This window comes from Rhinatrema bivittatum, chromosome 1, assembly GCF_901001135.1.
Source record: "Rhinatrema bivittatum chromosome 1, aRhiBiv1.1, whole genome shotgun sequence".
Lineage (NCBI taxonomy): Eukaryota > Metazoa > Chordata > Amphibia > Gymnophiona > Rhinatrematidae > Rhinatrema > Rhinatrema bivittatum.
In genome coordinates, this window is record NC_042615.1 from 822,627,736 (window position 1) to 822,653,812 (window position 26,077).

Here is a 26,077-nt window from a genome sequence, read left to right on the forward strand (position 1 = left end):
AACCCCACCTCCCTTCATGTATGTATCATTATTTGCATGAAATGCTGCGGTCTGGGCTTACCTGGAAGAACAGTCACTATCACAGGATCCCCATAATTCCAGCGTAGGCCCTCTGTCCCACACCAGTACTTCCCGCTGTCTGCCTGGGTGAGTTGCTCCATGGTCACTGTGAATGTGTGCGCTGTGATGTTCTCCATGATGGAGATTCTGTCCTTTGCTTCAGACTCTGTCTCGGCGAGGAAGTGACAGGAACTCCACTCCTCTCCCCTGCACCAGTACTTCCTGTTAATGTCATAGCCTCTCTCATACTGGCACTGCAGCGAGAGGGATCCTCCAACCAGACCCTTCACTTCCCTGGGGCTTCTAGGCCCCCAGGAACCGGCTGTAAAGAGAAAGAAGTATACATTTTCAATCTAGATAAATGGGTATAGGCAGTGAGATTTAGCTACTCAAAAATGTTGGGTTGAAGAAAGGATTTAACCTCTTACTCCTGAATGGCCACATGGCAGTGTAATTTGTAGTCAGTTAGGTTTTTTTTTAATTTTTTTTTAATTTTAAATTTTCTAAAAAAGAATAAACTTTGTAAAGAAACAAAAAATTCAAATTTTACGGAAACCAAATTATAGAAACTTGTTAGACCACAAACTAAGAAAAAAGAGCAGAAATCAAGCAGAAATAAAGGAAATGCAATATGGAAAAAGAAACTACTTAACATGATATATCCTGTTAAACCCATATATGACATTCTAATTTTCTGGCCTTGCTAAGAGGATTGAAGTCAAAATAACTTTCCTTGAATCAACAAATAGTTGCAGTTGTTTTGGAACAAAGAAAATAAAAAGTTTCACCACGGAATCTGACAAAGTATTTACATAGATATCTTAGTATGTATGTTGCTCCTAGGGCTAGGACCTCCTGTTGTAAGGCCAGGAAGCCTCACCTTCTCTCTTGGGTGGCTCGAGAGAGATCAGGAAAAATTCTAACACGTCGGTCCTCATGTTCTTGGCTTCTGGTGCCTTCACCTGGGAAAGAAGGTGTTAGTGGGTGGGATTTCCCTCCCTTCACCCCAGGAAAAACAAATGGGACTGTGAACAAGGCTGGCAGTAAGTAAGAGTATATACAAGTTTATTAGACTATACAAGTATATTCATTTCTACATGATTATGTACATTGCTAATAGGATGTCAAGCAGCACGCTTATCTACTTGTGGTTAGTGGTCTCAGTCTACATAGCTATATACATTTTTACGAGGTAGCAAGAACATTTAATATTTTGCAATCTGTGGTTGTTGGCCCCACATGGAGAGACACCATGTGCAGACCCCTCCATTCTGCCTAGGCAAACCCGCTGTTGTCTGGGAACTCGGCACCCAAGTGTCTGAATACTCTTGTTAGTCAGGGTGAAAATCTGTTTGCTTCCTAGGACTGTTTTCCAGTACATTTCTCTTATAAATCACTTTCCCAGTCATAGTTCTATAAATTAGTTTATATCCTCTGATATTTAGTGATATTTCCTACAAAATTACCAGGAGACGTCGACATGCAAATCCCCAAACTGAATCTCTGACTAATCTATTCAATGGCTGTTTAAGTACCTTCACAGTAAGAGGTCTGGTCATCTTTTCAATTTCCTATGCTTGCGGCTCAGGTTACATAGTTGCATTGTCCTTTTTTTTCTCTGCTGCAGTTCACGTAAATGGTAGTATGCTGAAGCCTCCGTTTTTTATGAAGTGGGATTCATAAATTAAGAAAATGTTATCTATTCTCAACAAACTCAACACTTCTTTGAAGAATACTGAGCTTCTTAATAAACATGGATTACACTGATTTCATTGAGGAACATTCTTATTCCAATGAAGAAACCTTATCTTGAATTTGATTTTGATTAATTTCACAAGCAGAAATATGAGTCTCTAAATGGTTACATACTGTATCTATTTTAGCTGAGCTATTAACACAGGTAGAGCTAATAGAAGCTAGCAAGTCCCAAAGCACATCCAAAGTGACCACCGCAGGTTTGGAGGGGATCAAACTCACTGAGGAAATTTGGAAAGGAAGCTGGGACTCACCCACAGACCTTTTGGATGACTCAAGCAAATACACCGATGGACAAACTGCAGTGTCCCCTTCAACAAAATAGCCAGCATTAGATTATTCAGTCCTGGAGGCTCCCCTTGACTCAGGGAGCCCGATGACATCATTAATCGGCAACTCTGCAGCCCCACTCTGGGAGATTCCTTGCTGGGCTGGCAGTGGGCGAATGTTGAGGTGGCTGAGGGATAACCTCATTCCCAGCTGAGGCTGGATCTCCTCCGTTAGACTTGGCAATGGGGGAATCCCCCACCGTTAATGCAGACACCACAAACTCAATGACGGAATGCTGTCCAAGGTTCAAAGGAGGCCCCGAAGGGTAAGCTCTGACTCCGCCTTTCCTTTTAGGAGGCATTATAAAAGATAATTCACCAGAAACTGACATAGGAAATGGACAGCCTGTTCATGTCTAGTTCATGCCATCATCTTAGTCATAGTTAATTTTTCCCCAGCTGGATTTCGGGGAAATTTCAGAAGCTATTCAGCTGGCTATCATAGGGGTTTTGGTGCCAGCAGAAATATACCCCATAATGGCCTGAGCTCAGTCTCCATCTGCTCTTCTCTTCTTCACTGTAACTAAAGCAATTCTCTTTTCTGTCCTTAATGAAGAGGATTTAGAAGAAAAAGGTGCTGAAGAATAAAAAACATATATTGCTCTTACATATATACATTTCCTGGTAATTGCTTGACAAAGTCAGTAAATGCTGAGCTGTGGAGGTTCTGTATATCACACTGATAGTGGCCCAGTCTGCCCCTGAATAATCACATCAGTGAATATAGACTGTAAGCCATTCATTCCCAGTACATCACTTGTCCTCCTGCTTCTTAATGCTGGAGTGGGACTGGATCAGGAATGTGTGTTTGGGCAGGGGTCTACTGAATCCTCACCTTTAAAGTTCCCCCCCACCTTCACATATGTATCATTATTAGTATGAGATGCTGGGGTCTGGGCTTACCTGGAAGAACAGTCATGACCACAGGAGCTCCAGGATCCAAGAGTGAATCATCAATCCCGCACCAGTACTTCCCGCTGTCTGCCTCGGTGAGTTGTTCCACGGTCACTGTGAACGTGAGCGCTGTGACGTTGTCCCGGATGGAGATTCTGCCCTGGGTCATGTGGCGATTCGATTCTGTCTGGATAAGGATTCTGCAGGAGACCCGGATATCTCCCTGGCACCAGTATTTATTGTGAGTCTCATAATCATTCTCATACTGGCACTGCAGGGAGAGCGAACCTCCAACCAGACCCCTCACTTCCCTCGGGCCATGCAGCCCCCAAGATCCTGATATAAAGAGAAAGGGGAGGATAATTAGAAAGAAATAGATCATTTTCCTTCCAAATAACTAAATAAATAACAGCACATTGATAGGGAACTTTTCAAAATTACTCATGGGTACTTCTGACCCCTGAACTCTTCTCTTGCTTTATATCTTGCTGGGAAATAGCACAAACGCATTTGGCAGTGCAATGCATCTGAACGATTTCCTTATCTTACCCTTACCCCTCAATCCCCTCTTTTTCCTCTGGGAATGTCTCCTCATCACAGCTAAGCCTAGGCTCCTTGTGCAATCCCACATATAGACTCTGCTGGGTAAATGGTATAGAGTATTCCAGCAGTTCCTTTTACCTGGGTAAATGACTTCTGAAAGTCGCCCCCTCAGAGAATAATCAGCTTTTCATGAACCTGGTTTGTAGTCATTACTGTGTCTAAAGCTTGAAGAGCAGGGAACCATTAGGACTGACTCACGGGGCCTGATGACCTCAGGCAGGGTTGTCCTGAAACTCCCTCCTGTGATGTTTGCAGTGGCAGGGAGGGAGGGATTCTGCAGTGCAGCCCTCAGCCCAGACCACAGTCACATGCTGGGGAAGATAACAGCAAGCTAAGGAGGTCATTTATCAAAATGTGCTAAGGGCTTATCACATGTGAAAACCTCTTGAATGCATGTGATAGCACCACATTGTATGGTGCAATGCAAATTTGGTGTGAGAGAGTGTGAGAGAGAGAGAGAGAGAGAGAGAGAGAGAGAGAGAGAGACTAGCCATAATGTCTGTTCTCTAGATAGGTATTTGTATCCCTATGAGTGGCCCACCTCGTAACTCGAGGTGAGGGTTAGGTATTAGTGTAGGGGGTTAGCGGCCACTTTGACATCCAATGTGAGACATACGAACAGAACAGTGGACTCTTGTGAAGATTTGATGGCCTTTGGAGTGAGGAAAACTCACTCCAAGATGAGATTTGGGCAATGTTCTCTCTACCTCGCTTGATGTTACCCAGGTAGAGAGTCCATCAAGCTAGGTTGAGAGAACCTTCCACAAATCTCATCTTCGGGTGAGTTTCCTCACTCCGTAGGTCATCAAATCTTCATAAGAGACAACTGTTCTGTTCATACGTCTCACATTGAATGTCAAAGTGGCCCCTAACCCCTACACTAATACCTAACCCTCACCTCGAGTTACTAGGTGGGCCACCCATAGGGATGCAAATACCTATCTAGGGAACAGCCATTATGGCTAGGCAGTCTCTCTCTCAAAAAATGGTCCGACCGTCCCCGTCCCCCCCCCCCCATGGTTAGATGCAGGAAAACCAACAGGTCTGGTACTTATTGCAATTTGTGCTTAGTTCTTCACATAGATAATTAGCACAAATTGCAAAAAACTGTATATTAGCATAAAACACATCCCTTTTACTATCACATTTTGATAAATCCAGGCCTAAGACTGCAATTCAACTGAAAGTACTTCTGCTAGTCAGGATTTCATGCGGCACTACAGTGTGCACGGGGAGAGCCTTTTAGCTACTGTCTCTCTTCTGCAAAAGCCAATGGAAGCCCTAGCATTTCTTGCTTTGCAGCTTGATTCATTTGTAATGTAAAAAAAAAGCAGCAGACGAGCCCAACAGATAGCAGCAAGCAACCAAAACGTCTTCTCTGTTTCAGTTCTCCGATTATTAACCGTGCTCTAACAAGAGTTTATTCCAGAGGTTTAAACAGGGGAATCCCCTCCATACATCTGATCCCTCAGCGTATGGGGCTGATAACATCGGTGTTAAAGTGACCTGCTGTGTCAGGGCTCTCCAACCTTTCCCCGTGAGGGGACACACTACAATTTTTTTTTTTCAGTAACTGCGGCTGCCGGTGAGCAATTTTCAGAAAGATATTAATTTTAACAGCCGTTTCCATATTTTTGCATGTTATACAAGATGATATTATTTTACATTGTAAAAATAGTTTACCAATCTTGCCTATCTATTTACTTTTATTTCTTTAATGCCTGCTTTTTTCAATACAAAATTCACTCAAGGTAGGGTTAAAAATATAAGGATGGTAGTGTACAATAAGAGATCAGTAGCAGCATTTTACAATGGAAGTCGGGGTCGGTTAGTTTGTTGAGGTCGGTTAGTTTGTTGAGCATCCACACAAACTGGATTAAGCAGAATAAAAATCTTATTAGTAGAGGGGAATCCGATCTTCTAAAATCAGTAATAAGTCGAGGAAATATTTCTTCACAGTAACATAAGGAAATTCCCTCATTATATTTTTAAATCTAACATTTGGATGCCTGTTCCAGTTCTCTAAGACTTCAACCCTTCTTTAAGAAGAGTTCCTATCTTTAATCATGGTAATGTTGAGACCCTGAATATTATTAGTATCTGACTCCAATGTTGAATTTTCATTTCAACTCCCAAAAGAACTTCTTCATGTCTCTTCGCCGTCGGGCCTAGCATGGTACTTAAAGCTTCAATTTTTACTGACACTACCAAAACCAGTCATAAGCTCCCAAAGCAACCACTGTCGGCTTCATGGGTGCTAGATAGATCTGACCAGGAGAGGGAACTGGCGCCATGCAGAACAAATACAAAGGAGAAAGTCTATTGGAATCCTCCTCACCTTCAGCAGCCTTGGGAGGTTGGACCCTTTGTTCCTCTTATTCTCCAGCAGCAATGGCCATTACAAGCAAGGCAAGGGTATGGACAGATGAACTGTGAAGGACTTCAAAGGGGCGTGGGATAAACACTGTGGATCCATAAAGTCAAGAGGCCACCAATGAAGAGTAGGTGACTCGCCAGAATGATGGCTACTGCCTGGAGACAATACCCTTATTCAATAAACATACACATGGTTACTGTGACTCCAACATCACTCTAAGCTTCAACAGCAAGAGAAAATGTGGAAAAAAGGATTTGCACTCACAAAGACGGGAGTAGCTGGCTTGTTACGGCGGTTACTACCCCAAACCAAATATCCAAATTACTACCTCCACCTTCCTCTATTCCTGATGCCTTTCAACTAGCTTGATCACTCCATTCTTATACTTCACTTTCAATGCATATCCAGCATAGTTCTCTGCTTCAACAGCAGGGGAGAAGAAAAACTGTTACTTCACACATCCAGCAGAGCTCTCTGCTTAAACGGCAGGGGAGAAGAAAAAAAGGGTTCGCACTCACAAAGCGGGGAGTAGCTGGCTTGTTACGGCGGTTACTACCCCAAACCAAATGTACCTGATACTTCACTCTCGACGCATATCCAGCATGGCTCTCTGCTTCAACGGCATGGGAGAAAGACTGATACATCACGAATTTCCAGCATAGCTCTCTGCTTCAACGGCAGGGGAAAAGAAAAACTGATACTTCACGCATATCCAGCATAACTTCAACGTCAGGGGAGAAGAAAAAAGGATTCACACTCACAAAGCGGGGAGTAGCTGGCTTGTTACGGCGGTTACTACCCCAAACCAAATGTGCCTGATACTTCACTTTCGATGCATATCCAGCATAGCTCTCTGCTTCAACGGCAGGGGAGAAGAAAAAAACTGATACCTCACGCATATCCAGCATAGCTCCCTGCTTCAACGGCAGGGGAGAAGATAAACAACCAATAAGGGCTGTATAACATAATCTGGGTAAAAACAAATAAGCATGGGTGTGGCTTGCTTATTGCGGCAGTTACTACCCCTACTACCTCTAACTAATCAAGCTAGATGTTTCACTTGGATGCAGCTCCATCACTGCTCTCTACATTAATGGCGGGGGTGGAAGGGAATTAGAACCAAGAGCTAAGAGAAACAGATAAGTATGGGAGAAGAAATGAGGGAAGCTTGCTGGGCAGACTGGATGGGCCGTTTGGTCTTCTTCTGCCGTCATTTCTATGTTTCTATGTTTCTATGAGGACCAGGGCATAAACAAGGCAAGGCACAGACTAGGAAAAGGCAAATCAGAGAGATGAGGCAGGACAAGAAGAAGGCAGGGAGATACAAAAGTAGTACGCACTGCAGACTGGGCAGGGGACTTGTTGCTGAGGTGACAACTGGCTAAACAGCTGGTCCTTAAATGCTCTGGGCTGGCAGACGTCCTTTGGAGGCACCAAGGAGAATTCTTGCTGCAGGGCCTTTAACAGGTGCCCGCCATGTGCATGCATGACTAGAGAGGCCCAAGCCAGGACTGGTGTGTTGGCGTCACAGCTGCACTGGATTATTGTGGCATCAGGATTGGGGTGGTCATCACAGCTGTGGAGCTGGGTCTGCAACCTGAGGCAATAATGTCTGTGGAGCAGATGGTGTTCAAGGCTGTACAGATTGTATGTTAGACCAAAGGATTATTTCTTGCCTTAGCTTTCTATTTGATTTCTCTGTTCCAGGTCTGTGCTCTCAAATGCGTTATGTCTGGGTTATAGGGCATTCTCATGTGCAATGGGCTCATAAGAATGCTGCCAGGTGGCCCAGGGGAAAACAACTGGACATGGCCTCTCATCGCTTGTCATTGATCTGGAAAGGGATACTGGTGATGAGGTGGGACCAGCTGATAACAGCTGCTCTACACATGAGCAGTAGGTTTTAGGGATGTGAATCGTTTTTCTGACAATTGAAAATATCACATGATATTTTCAAACTCATCAGAAATTGGGGGCTCCCCGAAACCGATAGGAAAACCCCACGAAATTGTTCGTGGCATTCTCTTATCGTTTTGGGGGAGGGCGGAAAAATGGCACACAAAAACAACCCATAAACCCACCCCAACCCTTTAAAACACATCCTTTAGCTTCCCCCACCCTCCCAACCCCCCAAAAAACTTTTTTAAAGTACCTGGTGGTCCAGTGGGGGTCCCGGGAGTGATCTCTCACTCTCAGGCCATCGGATGCCACTAATCAAAATGGCGCCAATGGCCCTTTGCCCTTACTATGTGACAGGGTATCCGTGCCATTGGCCAGCCCCGTCACATGGTAGGAGTAATGGATGGCCGGCACCATCTTTAAAAATGGCGCGGGCCATACAATGTTTAGGCCAGATGGGCACATTTTTTCAGATATAGGTTGGGACATTTTCAGTAGTGATTTACAGGATGTGTTAGAAGTGCTACTAGACAGATTTGGCAGCAGTGATTAAGGTGGGGGATTCTTCCGGAAAATAGACGTGTTACCGGGGGAACAGTGGCAGGGTGACTAGCGGTTTAACAGGGCCCCCAAAACCTCCCATGCATTCTGTCCTAAGTAATGGGCAGCAGCCTGTGGGGAGGACACAGGGGGAAGCAAGGAAGACACAGGGCCAGCGACCTGGAGACCTGGCACTTCAATGGCAGCCAGGGGAGAAGAAAAGGGGATGGCTTGAGCAGCACTCATCCGAGGTCGGGTGACTTCTACTGGCAAGACCGCCACCTGCCAGTGACCCCCTCAACGCTTTTGGCTTCAACAGTCGGGGTTGTATAAGGCTGCCTATGGCTTGCTGGTTTAGGAGATGGGCGCTGGTCATCTGGGGAGTGATTGTTCTGGATACAATGTATTATCAAGTCGGGTTGTTTTTGTATTAGTTAATTTTATTAATGAATTGCAATTATTGTAATGTGCAATATTGTTTGATGTATTTGCCTTGATGCTGCTGCCTTAATCTGTCCACTAAATATCATTCGAATCTCAGCTAGTGTGGAGGTATTAAGTCTGGGAAAAGGGTGGAGGGGGCAGGGGGGCACGGGGAGGAAGGGGGGAAGGAAGAGGTGGGAGGGAAAACGTAGGCCTTACCCCTACTCATATTGAGACAAATTGCTGAAAGAGAGATCCACTCTGTGTTTTGTACCAATCTAGTCTGAATACACTGAGTTTATTTTTTATAAAGATTTTGAAAAAGGTTTCTTGGAAATGTGCTGCAGAATATCAGAAAATAATATCGTTTTTTATATTCTTCCTTGTTCCTGAATTAAAAGGAATAAAATGAAGATTATGTAAAAAGATTTTCACCTACTAATAATTCAACCAAAATTTAAGAATTCTGCAACATTTGTCAATATGCAAATTTATATTATATTGTATGATAATTAATTGGAAATAAAATCTTTAATTTTGTCTTCCCCGTGCTGAAAATACTGAACTATAAAATGCCTTCAGAACTGTTTAGACTACTCAATGTCCTTGCATAGAGAGATTGTTTGTGAACCAAGTTATTTTCAAGTTGTTTCCTGGACAAGAAAGAAAAGGGGGTTTATAGTTTCTGATATATGATTATTGGCATCCTAAATATTTAGTTATGATAGCACAGGCTTCAACCTGATTGAGTTCATACTTCTCTAGTAACCACAGAAAAAAAACTGAATAGAAAAAAGTTTTCTTTCTCACTTTTTAAATTAAGAAAGTTAATAATAAATCATCAAATATTCTGTTAGAATCATTCCTTTCTAAGATGTTTACTTAATTTGCTTGTTATCCTGCTAAGATGTCTAAGAAACAAATAGATATAAATGTTTAATTTGGAGAAATGATTTTAGTTATTCTACATACTAGTGTTTCAGCAGAGGATATATAACTAGTGAACAATTTATATTATGTTATACTGGATGATGTTTATGCTTTAAGTATTTTAAAATATGTCTACAACTCTCTTTTATGATATTAAATGAATGACAAAATCTCTTTCCAAAATGAGTACTTCCAAATTTATTTTTAATCTGTTGAAAAGAATGATTATTCATATATACTTTTCTCCAAAGGTAATACAAATTCAATTAAATTGGCTTAAATATTTTTCATATATTAAGTAATGTTGGAAAGTGACCAAACATTGAATTTTATTTAATCATGATCTTGGTGAACTACTGTAATCAGTTATTACAAAACTGGACCCTTTTTATTCCAATATTTTTATTATTACATATTTTAATCCAAGATAGCTTTGAATTTTTCTTATAATGTCTGGACAATCTATGGAGTGTACTATGAATACATGTAAAGGTTCAGCATTGATTATATTATGTGAGAACTGACAGAAGCCTATAGTAAAGAAATTCACTGCGATAATAAAATAACGACTTTATTGCATTGGCTTAGACTGATTAAAAGATAAAGAAACAAGATTGCCCTGATTTGCTAAGGTAATATTAAAGGACATTAATTTTAAATCTGTTTGAAGTAATTTTGGAGACCCAGACTCTGAAGATAAACCTGCTTAAATGTGATTTGTTTTAATCACATCAACAAACTGTCAATTTTGCCTGCTGTGTAGCTTCACCATACCTAACTGCAATGATGCCTCCCTACCAGCAGGAGTCCTCAATGAGCCTTTCCTATAGCCTCACCAAGCATTTCCTCACTGATTACACCATACTCAAGCCTCAGCCCAGTTTTGTCCAGCCTTGCCATTACCTCAATGCTTCTTCATGGAGTTACCCTGGGTTCTTTGACCTGACCACTCTTGTCTTGCCTTGCGGCCCCTTGGCCTGTTCTTATCTTATATCTTGCCATATAGCCTACTCAAGATCTTCCTGCCTGCCCAGCCAAGCCTCAACTTGCCTGTCCAGCTTTGCAGTCCTGCACCACTTCTCTGGGAGTGTATCCTGTTTCTAGCCCAGGACCTCATGATACAGACTTAATAATTTCACATTACAGGTACCTTTTTAATAGAGCTGTACTGTATTGCCAGGAACATAAATTAACATCAAGTATCTCTTTGCACACTTTTCATACCTGCTGCCAAAGAATCCATGAAGAAAAGCCAAGATCTATAACTTACACACTAAAGTTTGCACCTCATCAGTAGAAGCAGACAACTACATTGACTCCAGACACCCAAAATATCAAACTGTTCAATTCTTCCTTTAATGATACTACAAGCCGTTAAGCCCGTTAAAACGGGCTACATCCCTCTGTCTCTCACCTCCCCCTCATTCTCTCTCCCCTACCTCCCTCATTCTCTCTCCCCTACCTCCCTCCCACCCACTCACCCACTCCTCCCCAGCCTCCCTCTCCTCTCACTCAGTCCCTCCCTCCCACTCAGTCTCACTCACTCCCTCCCCCTCTCTCCCTCTCACTCACACTCAGTCCCACTCACTCTCCCTCAGTCCCACTCCCTCCCTCTCCCTCAGTCCCACTCACTCCCTCCCTCTCCCTCAGTCCCGCTCACTCCCCCTCACTCAGTCCCTCCCCCTCACTCAATCCCTCCCTCTCACTCAGTCACTCCCTCCCACTCTCTCTCTTCGCCCCTCCCACTTAGTCCGTCCCTCCCTCCCTCTCTCTCTCTCCTCCCTCCCTCGCTACTGGCCGCTGCCGCTACCGCCGCCGCCCGCCACCGCCGCCCGCTACCGCCGCCGCCCGCCCCCGCTGCCGCTACCGCCGCCGCCCGCTACCGCCACCGCCCCACCACCGCTGCCGCTACCGCCGCCGCTGCCGCCCGCTACCGCCGCCGCCCGCTACCGCTGCCCGCTGCTGCTGCTACCACCGCTGCCGCCATGTTTTTTGGTTTTTTTTGACGCTGCCTAAGACTGACGTGCTCGCCCGCACATGCGCAGTAGAGCTGCTCTCTACTGCGCATTTGCGGGCACGTCGGTCAAGCTTCATTTATCTAGTTAGATAACCCGGATCCTTGTATTCAACTTCACAGCCACAAAGATTTGACCACTGGATTCATGCCACCAAAGACATTTGCTCTGCCTGCTGCAATTACAGACAAGGCCTCTTATGAATATGTTGTGAACTCTGTTTTGAACCTGCAACAGATGATACACACTTAACACCACTAAATTATTCTTCGTTCTTCAATTCTACTGTAAGGGGTCAATTGGGACCCTGCAATACACATGCACTTCCATACTATGCCTGATAAAGACTGCTTCTTCATGCTGACTCACATCGATTCCTGTTCCTGAGAGAAATGTTCATCTAATCTCACCAGCTGCTGAACTTCTCTCTTGTTCCAGAATACTTTATCTCCAGAATGGAGTCTGACTGACTACTGAACTGCTTCTCACTCTTAATCCAGCTGAATATTTCCAGTAATCCAGGTGGAACACCAAGACTTCTTTGCCTGCAGTTGAACAGCCTTTACCTTATTGAAGTTTAATCTTGCAAAGGCTTCATCCTTCTTACTGACTGAAAGAACTACAACCTATGCCAACTGTTTCTCCAGTCTACAAGTGGCACTGTGAACTGCAATTGCCATCTGGCAGCCACTGCCAATTCCTGAAATTTGTATTTATACCGAAACATACTCAGTAATCCATGCCTCGACAATAGGTTGACTACCTCTAAGTACTGCTAGTTTCTGCTGCATGTTCCTGCATTCCTGACCTTTATTTCTATGATCCTGGACCTCATCTCATCAGTGCTGGACTGTGCTCCTGAATTCCTTGTCAGCTTCCCGAGGTCAGTCTTCAGTCTCCTTGTGGTCAGTCTTATGATCCTTGTCTTCAAGCCTTCAGTCTTCAGTGTCTTCTGCCCATCTGTTCTGTTCTTTACCTTCCTGCCTGCCTCTCTGACCCATGTTCCCTCGGATGGATCTCTGATTTGACCTCAGCTTGACTCTCGACCCTGTTTGAACTCTGCCTGCCACTGACCACTGCCAGATTACTGACTCTGATCATACATCACCTGCCTGAACTGCTGCCTGACTCTGACTCTGACTTTCCTGGACCCTGGCCTGTGATTCGACCATGTTGACAGATCTTCACCTCATACGCAGAGGCTTGCACCTAAATCCTGCCAGTCCTGGCACCCGAAGGCTCAACCTAAGTGAAACGAGGGCTGGTATAGGTGAAGCTCCAATTGGGCCTCTGCTATAGTCAGTTCCACAGCCAATGGTGGGGACCTTCAGGGAACCCTGCAGGCTGCACCAACCAAGGGTCCATGCCCACAATATATTTAATATTACTCAGATTGTTTAATACCGCCGTAATGCTATAGTTTTCTGCTTCCATTATCATCAGCTTAACCTTTTTCAAGGTACTAAGTTGTTCACTCCTGGACAACTCACTAACAGCAACCATCTCAAAGATCTATTAACACAAACCTACAACTTTGACAAGGCAAACTTTTCAACTTATATTTCTATATTTTTCTCCTTGGCTTCAAGAATTATCATCCACTTTCAAACTTCCTGACTCTGCTGAACACCACTTCATTCAGTCATGAATCCAAGTCCACACTGATTTTGATAATCTGCTACCAATCTGCTTCATCCTAATCCAGTTATATAATTCATATGGAAAACCCAAATCATAGTAATTCTCTTCAAGAAGATTGGAAAATGCATCCACATTCAGAAAATGAACAAATAACTATAAAAGCTGCTCCTGGGGGAATTCTGCACAAAAAAATTTAAAATTCTGCGCACAAAAACTTAAAATTCTGCAACATTCTGCAAACTTTATATTGGTCAAAATAACACAATTTACAGGCAGTCTTTAAGAAATTACATTTTAAATTAATATAGAAAAACGTTATTACAAAAGATGCAGAATTTTAAATATTTTGAGCAGAATTGAACTAGAAATTCACTGTAAGAGTGGCCCTTCATTTAGTAGCCACCCTCTGGACCTACTCCAACCAGTTTATATCCTTTGAGGAGATGTGGACCCCTGGCCCAGTGAGCAGTTGCTATGGGCTGAGGAGACGGCTTCTCAGTTTCCTCTGTCGGGTGGTGAGGCTGGATCAAGGCAGGAATTGGTGGAGTTTTCGCCACTGGAAGCCCATGGTTCCCCCGGGAAGAGCTCGTAGGGACCTGGACTGCTGGGACTTAGGTGGGCCCTTGAGGATGGAAGACCTGTCGAAATCCAGTCCGAAGTCGAATACCAGAGGATCACCACTTGCCAGTCTGAAGTCGAATACCAGAGATCTGGCCAGGAACAGACGCAGGAGGAAGGCCTCCAAAGGAACCAGAGGACTCACAGGAGTGAGCAGACTCGTTGCCAAGTCAAAGGACAGGAAAAGGAAGCCTCCTATATATTCCCCAGGACTATCAGGCAGCTGAAGGTAATTGTTGATCAGGCCCCTTTAAGAATAGGAAGGAGGCATGGCCATGCGCCTAGGGGAGGGCCGGCCAGCTGGAACCCGGAAGAGGGCTGGCCCGACGCTGAAGAGAAGAGGTCAGCGTGCACGTCTTCCGCGCCGACCTGCCCGAGAGAGCATGCTCAGCCCAGGGAGGTTTTGGGTCTTCCCTAGGGATGTCTTCCCACCACTGCCATGGCTCCAACGGTGGTCCCGGCATTGTGGCGAAGGTGAGCAGGTGCCAGCTGTGGGAGACCGCGGCTGGAAACGCTAACACTCTCAGGCCCCAACTCCTCCATCTGCCAGTATCTCTCCCCTCCACCTCTAGGCTCAACCTCTTCCACTCTATTGCCAGTCCAGAGTTTGACCCTGTTCTCAGTGTCCCTCACACAGGCTCCTTTGTCCCTCCCTCTCTCACATACACATACACACACCCTCATACAGGCTCCCTCACATTCTCGCACACACACACACATCCCCTCATACAGGGCCCTCTCTCTTGCATACCCACCCACACAAGCTCCCTTTCTCACACATACACCCTCACAGAGGCTACCTATGTCTCTCTAATGCACCCCTTCACACAGGCTCTTCTCACACATACGCAATCCCTTCACACAGACTAGCACCCTCACATATACACAATCCCTTTTTCATAAACACGTGCTCCCGATCTCTCACACACATGCACACTTCTTCACAATCTCCTCTTATAGGCTCACTGTCTCTTAAACCCACATTCAAACATACCCCACCCCCTCTTACTACCCATGCTCACCCTCACATCCTCCTGCTCTCTCTCACCCTCCCCTTCCCCTCAACCCTCCCCTCATATAGGCTCCCTCTCTGAAACCCACACTCAAGCATCCTTCCCACCCATCCCTCTTACCAACCAGGCCCTCTCTCACCCTCCCCTCCCTCACACACACATTCTCTCTCACCGGCATCCCCCCACCCACCCCTTACTCCCATGCTCTCTCTCACCCTCCCCTCCCCTCTCTCACACAGACATTCTCTCTCACCGGCATGCTGCGGGATGCACTCCATTTGCTGCGAAGATGAAGGCCTGGGTGTGCCATTCATGGCACACGGGGGCCTTCCCTATTCACCGTGAACGGCGCTCCTGGCTTTCATCTTCTCCACGAACGGAGCGCGTCCAGCGGCACATGCGGAACGCGCTCTGTTCGTGGCATACCAGGGTCTCCTCTGGTATTTTCTGTGCAGAATTTGGCAATTCTGCACAGAAAATGGAAATTCTGCACAGGGGGGAATTCTGCGCAAATTCTGCGCAAATTCTGCGCTCTGCAGTAGTGCATAATTCCCCCAGGACTAACAGGTGTCTTGTATCTTTCAAGGAGCTTTTAAAAGGCTGTGAGTTCCCACCACCACTGAAGTGCATCATTTTGAACTCTCCTGTCCACCATTATGTTAGTGCTTCCATGAATATTTCTGCTTGCAGATATCCAACCTCATATGAATATAAGAAGATTAGATATGCCATCAAGCTCAATATCCTGTCTCTAACAGTGACCAATCCCAGTCACACGTACCTGGCAAGTACCCAAACATTAAATAGATCCCCTGCTACTAATGCCAGTAACAAGCAGTGGCTATTCCCTATTGATTAATAGCAGTTTATGGACTTCTTCAATAACTTATCCAATTTTTAAACCCAGCTACACTAACTGCCTTAACCACATACTCTGCCAATGAATTCCATCTAGGGAAAAGAGAACCTTGTCAGATCAATCCAGTTGGTATAAACATTTAACTAATGAAAGATTTTCCCTCCATAGCAGAGCAAAAAGCCAATGAACTAGCAAAAGACTGATAAAACCTCGACAAGAAGTTTCCTTACCTGCTGGGATGGTTATGGTTATGATAACAAAATAAGGACTGAAAGAGCTCTCTTTTCATGAAGATTATTTTTGTCTGATTGTGTATGGACTTATTGTAAGGTGTTTTAGGGTACATGTAAGTGTAATGACAGTGAGTGGTGGCAAGATAATGTGTAACCAAAGTTTAGTTTGGATTTATTCAGCTATAATAATATTACTGTTCTATCTTGTATTTGCTCTGCCCAACAGTAGCTACCAGAAGTCCATCCATTTCCCATAAACACTTACATTAATACAATGATAACAATTGGCCTGTTCAGAATGCTAAATTATAAGGCTGCAGATACTTTTTAATATTATTTTATGACAAAAGCAAAGAAGTTAATCCTAGAGGAATTTTAGATTTAGATTATTGTAATATGTTGTCATAAAAATGCCAGAAAGGGGGGATTGATGTGGGTTCTCATTGGCCCTTATTCTCAGTGAAACATATTTTGACACATCACATATGAAGTCATTATTCCTGTACTCCTAGGTTTTTTTTATTTTTGATCATAAGCAGTTTTGTAATTACTAGCAACATTATAGTCTCAGCCTTGCACTTGTTTTTCCTAGACAAATGACTCCAAAAACTAGATAAAAGATGCTGAAATGCAAGGCTGTAGAACATTATGAACTGATATGAGGTTAGTTTACTTTCCAACTAAGAACAGAGATGAGGTCAGTTTACATTATATCTAAGATTATAGAAACATATCTAGAAGTTGAATAAGGATGAGGCCAATTGACATTCTATCTGAGATTATAGAAAATATTCTTAGAACAAGTACAATGTTTCTAATGCTAGCAAATTCCAAGAAAACATTTACATATGAGATGAGGATTAATTAATTTGGAGAATAAAAGCAAATTACTGTACAGCTGTTCAGATTATCTGTTTATAATAGAAAGCCAATCATAGAGATTTTGACAATTATGTAACCTAACTTAGTCGGAAATATACAACTGAAATTCTATATAATGCTGTGTTATTAGTAAAATTATTTGAAAGGGAGTTTATGCTAGTGTCTGGCCTGGCACGCTTCCTGTCCGTAAGGTACCTTATTTAATGTCTAAGATTTATATTATATTATAGCAATAAAACCTTTTTCTCTGCAGCTAGTGGCTTTAAGCATCCTTATTTTCAATGAACCACAACAGAGCCATTGCAACTTGTTGATCTTGCTTTTGTTATTTTGGATCCTAGGCTTAGTGAGTCATCCTGGTTCATCCTTTATTTTATATCAGAATATGCCACAGCCACACTGCATATTTTTGCTGCTTTTGAAATCCAGGATTCTATAACCTTTAGTTATTACTGCATATCCCATCATGATTCCCAATTCACTTTTGCATTGCAATTTGCTTCTCTTTTCTTTGGGAAAACTTGCATAAGCTTTGCAGCCAAATACTCTCAGAGTAGATAAATTAGGCTTGCACCCATTTCACAGCTGAAAAGTTGTTTTATCTTACCCTTGGTTGGTAGGCAATTCTGTAAATAGGTGATAACATAGATTACTTTACCCCAAAAGTCATCAGTAACAGTAACATTTATCCAAGATAGATTACTTCTTTACCTATTTCATGGGATCAGGAATTTGTATTGGGGAAGGGGGCCACACCACAGACTCTTCACCTTTAAATTCACCATCCCTTCATGTATGCATCATTATTTGCATAAAATGCTGGGGTCTGGGCTTACCTGGAAGAACAGTCACTGTCACAGGATCCCCATAGTTCCAGCGTAGCCCTTCTATCCCACACCAGTACTTCCCGCTGTCCGCCTCGGTGAGTTGCTCCATGGTCACTGTGAATGTGTGCGCTGTGAAGTTCTCCGTGATGGAGATTATGTCCTTTGCTTCAGACTCTGTCTCGGCGAGGATGTCACAGGAACTCCACTCATCTCCCCTGCACCAGTACTTCCTGTTAATGTCATAACCTCTCTCATACTGGCACTCAAGAGACAGAGATCCTTCATCGAGACCCCTCACTTCCCCTGGGCCTTTCAGCCCCCATGAGCCAGCTGTAAAGATACAGAAGATCACATTTTCAATCTAGATAAATAGATTTATAAAAAAATACATTCACTAGGCAGTGAGATTTAGCTACTCAAAAATGTTGGGATCAAGAGAGGATTTGACTTCCTAAGATACATCAGAGAAAGGAGAAAAGTTCAAAGTGGTATAGTGAAATTAAAAGGTGAAAAGGATCAATGTGTGGATAGAGACAAAGAAATTGCAGAAATATTAAACGAATACTTCAGTTCGGTGTTCACTAAAGAGGACCCTGGAGAAGGATCGTTGCTAGTTAACAAGAAATTGGAGGGGAGTGGAGTAGATGTAACTCCGTTTACAAAAGAGAATATATGGGAAGAGCTAGGAAAACTAAAAGTGGACAAAGCCTTGGGACCTGATGAGGTTTATCCCAGGATACTGAGGTAGCTCAGAGATGTACTGGTGGTGGGCATGCTGCATGACCTGTTCAATAGATCCCTAGAAACAGGAGTGGTGCCGAGTGATTGGAGAAGAGTGGTGGTGGTCCTGCTTCACAAGAGTGGGAGCAGAGAGGAGGCTGGAAACTACAGGCTGGTTAGCCTCATCTTGGTGGTGGGAAAAGTAATGGAATCACTGCTGAAAGAAAGAATAGTGAACTATCTAAAGTCAGAAGAATTGCTGGACCAAAGGCAGCATGGATTCACCAGGGGAAGGTCCTGTCAGACAAATCTGATTGACTTTCTTGACTGGGTGACTAGGGAATTAGATCGAGGAAGAGCGCTCGATGTCATCTACTTGGATTTCAGCAATGTTTTTGATACAGTCCCATACAGGAGGCTTGTGAATAAAATGAGAAGCTTAGGAGTGAGCGCCAAGGTGGTGGCCTGGACTGCAAACTGGTTGATGGACAGAAGACAATGTATGATGGTAAATGGAACTTACTCTGAAGAGAGAGCGGTGTTAAGCGGAGTGCCGCAAGAATCGGTGTTGGGACCATTCCTGTTCAATATCTTTGTGAGCGACATTGCAGATGGGATAGGAGGTAAGGTTTGTCTTTTTGCAGATGATACTAAGATCTGCAACAGAGTGGACACGCCGGAAGGAATGGAGAGAATGAGATGGGATTTAAGGAAGCTGGAAGAGTGATCGAAGATATGGCAGTTGAGAATCAATGCCAAGAAGTGCAGAGTCATGCATATGGGGTGTGGAAATCTGAAAGAACTGTATTTGATGGGGGTTGAAGGGCTGATGTGCACGGAGCAGGAGAGAGACCTTGGGGTGATAGTGTCTAACGATGTGAAGTCAGTGAAACAATGTGACAAGGTGATTGCTAAAGCCAGAAGAATACTGGGCTGCATAGAGAGAGGAATATCTAGTAAGAGAAAGGAAGTGATCATCCCCTTGTACAGGTCCTTGGTGAGGCCTCACCTGGAGTACTGAGTTCAGTTCTGGAGACCATATCTCCAAAGGGACAGAGACAGGATGGAGGCAGTCTAGAGAAGGGTGACCAAAAAGATGGATGGTCTACATAAAATGACTTGTGAGGAGAGGTTGAAGAACCTAAATATGTAGGAGAGGAGGAGCAGGGGTGATTTGATACAGACTTTCAGATACTTGAAAGGTTTTAATGATCCATGGTCAACAACAAACCTTTTACGTTGGAAAAAAATCAGTAGAAATAGGGGCCATGATTTGAAGCTCCAGGGAGGAAGATTCAGAGCCAATGTCAGGAAGTATTTCTTCACAGAAAGGGTGGTGGATGTCTGGAATGCCCTTCCGGAGGAAGTGGTGAAAACTAAAACTGTGAAGGATTTCAAAGGGGCATGGGATAAACACTGTGGATCCATAAAGGCTAGAGGATGGGAATGAAGAGTAGAGCCATGGGAGTGGCTTGCTAGAATGGTGGCTACTACCTGGTGATTACTACCCTTACTCAATAAGCCTTCGCATGGTTAATGCAACCCCTACATTGCTCTCTGCTTCAACAGCAAGGTGAAATGTGGAAAATAGGATTTGCATTCAGATAACAACCAACAAGGTCTGAACTTCACATTCTGGGTAAACAAATATGCCTGGGGATAGCCTGCTTATTACGGCAGTTACTACCCTAAACCAATTAAGCCTGATACATCACTGAATACATATACAGCGTTGCTCTTTGCTTCAACAGCAGGGGAAAATGTGGAAAAGAGGATTTACATTCAGACAACACCCAAGAAGGCATTGATATGTGCAGTCTGGGTAAACAAGCATCTGAGTAACTTGCTTGATGCGATGGTTACTACCCTTAATCATTAAGCCTTATGCTTACCTTTGATGCAACTCCAACATTACTCTCTGCATCAATGACAGGGGAGGGCAGGAAATTTGAATCAAACAGTTACCAACAAGGGCCCTGAACTTGGTGGTTGATGAAACAGATATGTATGGGAAAATAAGTGTGGGAGCTCGCTGGGCAGACTGGATGGGCCGATTGGTCTTTTTCTGCTGTCATTTCTATGTTTCTATGTTAATCCTGATTGGTCACATAGCAGTGTAAATTCTAGTCAGTTAAAAGTGAATTTTAAATTCCTGATGCATGCATTAATAGGGGACGTGCGAATATGTTGGGTAAGCATGCGCCGAGTGGATTTTGAAAGCCGCTAAGATACACGCGTGAACACCGTAGTGTGCACATCTCAGATGTTTTCAAAAATGGGCGGGCCTGGGCATAGTCGGGGTGGGGAATTAGCATTTCTGGGTGGAACCTAAAATGTGTGCATAAATACCTCTGAGATCTGGTGCTTGCCAGGGCTCCCCGCTGCACAGCTTTGCTTCTGCTATGGATGCCGTGTAAATTTAAATCATTAAAAAACTAGGTAGGTCTGCGGGGTTCTAAGGGCTGGGACTAACTGTGAGAAGTAATTTAAATCAGGGGTTTGTGGTGAAGCTTAACTGCTATTTGGGTGAACTGGCGACAAACTGGTTTTACTGGTAATGGCATCGGTGCGCGGCCCTTTTAAAATCCACCCACCTACACCTTAGAAGTGGGATTTGCGTGCATACGCTCGAGCCCACTTAAACATTTGCTGCACGTGTGCACAGGACAAGACTATTTTATAATGTGCGCATATGTACACGTATGTTATAAAATAGGCACATCGCTGGGCACGGGCGGATGAATTTGCACACATTTATGAAATGCACCATCTAAATGTTTCACCAGCTGGATTTCGGGGAATTTTCAGAAGCAGTTTAGCCGGTTAACCTTAGGGTCTCGGGGGATAGCTGAAAATTTACCCCATAACGTCCTGAGCTGTCTCCATCTGCTCTTCTCCCCTTCACTGTCACTAGAGCAATTCTTTTTTTCTGCTCTTAATGAAGGGAATTTGTAAAAAAAAAAAGAAAAAAAAAAGATACTGAAGAATACAGTAATATATTGCTTTTCCATACATTAATTTACTGGTAATTGCTTGGCAAAGTCAGTAAATGCTGATCTGTGGAGGTTCTGCACATCACACTACCGATAGTGGCCCGGTCTGCTCCTGAATATTCACATCAATGGACTTGGACCATAACCCATTCATCCCACCTACATCACCTGTCCTCATGGGACAGGATCAGGAGTGTGTGCTGGAGCGAGGAGCTACTGAATCCTCACCTTTAAGTCTCCCCACCTTCACATATGGATCATTATTAGCATGAGATGCTGGGGGTCTGGGCTTACCTGGAAGAACAGTCACGGCCACAGGGTCTCCAGGATCGAAGAGTGAATCATCTATCCCGCACCAGTACTTCCCGCTGTCCCCTTGAGTGAGCTCCTCCATGGTCACTGTGAACGTGAGTGCTGCGACGTTGTCCCGGATGGAGATTCTGCCCTGGGTTATGTGGCGATTCGATTCTGTCTGAATAAGGATGTGGCATAGGATCCATGTATCTCCCTGGCACCAGTATTTATTGTGAGTCTCATAATCATTCTCATACTGACACTGCAGGGAGAGCGAACCTCCAACCAGACCCCTCACTTCCCTCGGGCCTCGCAGCCCCCAAGATCCTGATATAAAGAGAAAGGGGAGGATAATTAGAAAGAAATAGATCATTTTCCTTCCAAATAACTAAATAAATAACAGCACATTGATAGGGAACTTTTCAAAATTACTCATGGGAACCTTTGACCCCTGGACTTTTCTCTTGCTTTAGATCTGGCTGGGGAAATAGCACAAACGCATTTGGCAGCGCAATGCACCTGAACGATTTCCTAATCCCATCCAAAACTACCCCCTTTCTTCCTGGGGAAACTCTCCTCTCAACACAGCTAAACCTAGGCACCCTGAGTAAATGGTGGGCAGGTTTCCAGCAGTTCCTTTACCAGGGTAAACCAGTACCTGACTGGGTAAATGGCTTCTGAAAGTCGCCCCCTCAGAGAATAATCAGCTTTTCATGAACCTGGTTTGTAGTCATTACTGTGTCTAAAGCTTGAAGAGCAGGGAACCATTAGGACTGACTCACGGGGCCTGATGACCTCAGGCAGGGTCGTCCTGAAACTCCCTCCTGTGATGTTTGCAATGGCAGGGAGGGAGGGATTCTGCAGTGCAGCCCAGACCACAGTCACATGCTGGGGAAGATAACAGCGAGCTAGGGCTGCAATCCAACTGAAGGAACTTCCGCTGGTCAGGATTTCATGCGACTCTACAGTGTGCACGGGGAGAGCCTTATAGCTCCTGTCTCTCTTCTGCAAAAGCCCCTGGAAGCCCTAGCATTTCTTGCTCTGCAGCTTGAGTCATTTGTAATGTAAAAAAAAAAAGCAGCAGACGAGCCCAACAGATAGCAGCAAGCAACCAAACATTCTTCTCTGTTTCCGTTGTCTCAGATTATTAACCGTGCTCTAACAAGAGTTTATTCCAGAGGTTTAAACAGGTGAAAACCCCTCGCTACATCTGATCCCTCAGCGTATGGGGCTGATAACACTACAATTTGTTTTCACTCAAGGGGGCTGCCAATGTGCAGTTTTCAGAGAGATATTTAATTTAAACAAGCAATCATTTCCATCTGTTTGCATGTTATACATGATGATGTTATATTACATTGTAAAAATACTTTACCAACCTTGCCTGTCTGTTTGCTTTTATTTCTTTATTTAATTGTTGCCTGCCTTTTTTGAATATGAAATTCACTCAACGTATTAAGATAGTAGCAAACAACAGGACGTTAACTTTCAAACCGGCGTGCGGCTGCGCATTTGTGCACGCCTATAGATTTGGTCATTTTATTACATGCGTGCGCATATGCGCACGTGTTATAAAATAGTCTGGGCTCGTGTACACGTGCGCCAAATTTTAAGTGGGTGTGCGAATGTGAACGAAAATCCCGCTTCTACACTGTAAATCTGGGGATGTTATAAAGGGCGCGTGCTGAGCTAATCCCAGTTTTACCAGTTCATCCCCAGTTCTTCCAATTAAGAGATAGGTCCTCCAACCCCCCCTCCCCCGCCCTAGTTTGACAGCCTCCATTGCCCTCGGTTAGCCCCAACAATTAAAACCCCGCAGATCTGCCTGGTTTTCTTTCTTTGTTAACGTACACGTCATGCATAGCAGAAGTAAAGTTACGCGGCAGGCGACCTCCGCGCCGGATCGCATAAGCATTTACGCGCACGTCTCTGGTTTGCACTCTGAAATGCCCAGACCACGCCCATGTCCCGCCCCTTTCAGAAAATTTTCGAGACGTGCACGCTCCCGGAGAGACGCGCGAAACCCTGCAGCTTTTAAAATCCACTCAGAGTGTGCGTGAGCCCACATCCCTTAATTAATGTGCGCGTTGGGCTTTTAAAATTCACCTTTAAGAGACCAGAAGCAGCATCTCACAATGGAAGAAAGTTCACAGAAAGGAACCTTTTGTATTGGTTGTTTTTTTGGATGACAAAAAAATGGGATTTTTTTTTTTTTTTTTAATTTACCAACATTCAATCTGAGATATCACATCGGTTTACATTCAGGTACTGTAGGTATTTCTCTATCCCCAGAGGGAAGTGGTGAAGACCAGAACTGTGAAGGACTTCAAAGGGGCGTGGGATAAACACTGTGGATCCATAAAGTCAAGAGGCCGTCAATGAAGAGTGGGTGGCTCGCCAGAATGATGGCTACTGCCTGGAGATAATACCCTTATTCAATAAACATACACATGGTTACTGTGACTCCAACATCACTCTAAGCTTCAACAGCAAGAGGAAATGTGGAAAAAAGGATTCACACTCACAAAGAGGGGAGTAGCTGGCTTGTTACGGCGGTTACTACCCCAAACCAAATATCCAAATTACTACCTCCACCTTCCTCTATTCCTGATGCCTTTCAACTAGCTTGATCACTCCATTCTTATACTTCACTTTCAATGCATATCCAGCATAGTTCTCTGCTTCAACAGCAGGGGAAAAGAAAAACTGTTACTTCACACATCCAGCAGAGCTCTCTGCTTAAACGGCAGGGGAGAAGAAAAAAGGGTTCGCACTCACAAAGCGGGGAGTAGCTGGCTTGTTACGGCGGTTACTACCCCAAACCAAATGTACCTGATACTTCACTCTCGAAGCATATCCAGCATGGCTCTCTGCTTCAACGGCATGGGAGAAAGACTGATACATCACGAATTTCCAGCATAGCTCCCTGCTTCAACGGCAGGGGAAAAGAAAAACTGATACTTCACGCATATCCAGCATAACTTCAACGTCAGGGGAGAAGAAAAAAGGATTCACACTCACAAAGCGGGGAGTAGCTGGCTTGTTACGGCGGTTACTACCCCAAACCAAATGTGCCTGATACTTCACTTTCGATGCATATCCAGCATAGCTCTCTGCTTCAACGGCAGGGGAGAAGAAAAAACTGATACCTCACGCATATCCAGCATAGCTCCCTGCTTCAACGGCAGGGGAGAAGATAAACAACCAATAAGGGCTGTATAACATAATCTGGGTAAAAACAAATAAGCATGGGTGTAGCTTGCTTATTGCGGCGGTTACTACCCCTACTACCTCTAACTAATCAAGCTAGATATTTCACTTGGATGCAGCTCCATCACCGCTCTCTACATTAATGGCGGGGGTGGAAGGGAATTAGAACCAAGAGCTAAGAGAAACAGATAAGTATGAGAGAAGAAATGAGGGAAGCTTGCTGGGCAGACTGGATGGGCCATTTGGTCTTCTTCTGCCGTCATTTCTATGTTTCTATGTTTCTATATGTAAGCCCTGAGGCAATGGAGGGTAAAGTGACTTGCCCAAGTCACAAGGAGCGACAGCGGGAGGGAAGGGAGAGAAGGGAGAAAGGGAGAGAAGGAAAAGGCAAGAGGACCACGGATGGAGAGACAAGATCAGAGATGAGAGTGGAGGGGAGATGGGGAGGATTGGAATGTGGAAAATAGGGATCAGGGATGGGGGAAAGGAGGGAGGATTTGTGACTGGAGGTGAAGGGAAGAAAGTCTACTCTTTATGTCCTTTCAACCCTTGTCCTGGTTACTTATTAAAAAACATAAAAACCCATATCGCTCCATCCATTTCTTACATAGTCAATGCATCGTTGACTCTAGGTAATTTTCCAAAATCCCTCCAAAAAACATCTATTTTACCAATACCCAAAAATAAAAACAAAGACCCTTTAGATGTCTCAAACTACTGACCTATTGCTGCACTCCCCTCAATAGCAAAAATCATTGAATCTGTGGTACTGCGTCAACTCTCAGAAAACACTGAAGACAATAACATACTCCATCCTAATCAGCATGGCTTTCGGAAAGGACATAGTACAGAAACTCTACTTATCCCATCATTTGACACAGTTATCAGAGGCTTTGATTCTAACAAAGACTAGGGTATTTCTCGACATATCAGCAGCGTTTGACACTAAATCACGAGATATT

The 26,077-nt window shown here is 44.1% G+C and overlaps 1 protein-coding gene across 3 annotated transcripts in view; it reads right to left on the minus strand.

Annotated features, from left to right (window-relative positions):
• Positions 1-26,077, minus strand: part of LOC115079043 (polymeric immunoglobulin receptor-like) — a 50,236-nt gene that overhangs the window by 14,759 nt on the left and 9,400 nt on the right. For all 3 annotated transcript variants that reach the window (XM_029582055.1, XM_029582062.1, XM_029582045.1), the window contains exons 2-5: positions 21,906-22,232; positions 17,908-18,228; positions 3,048-3,374; positions 62-382 (exon numbers count right to left, since the gene is read on the minus strand). In XM_029582055.1, the coding sequence (XP_029437915.1) occupies positions 62-382; positions 3,048-3,374; positions 17,908-18,228; positions 21,906-22,232 (1,296 nt within the window). The remainder of the gene's footprint in view (positions 1-61; positions 383-3,047; positions 3,375-17,907; positions 18,229-21,905; positions 22,233-26,077) is intronic.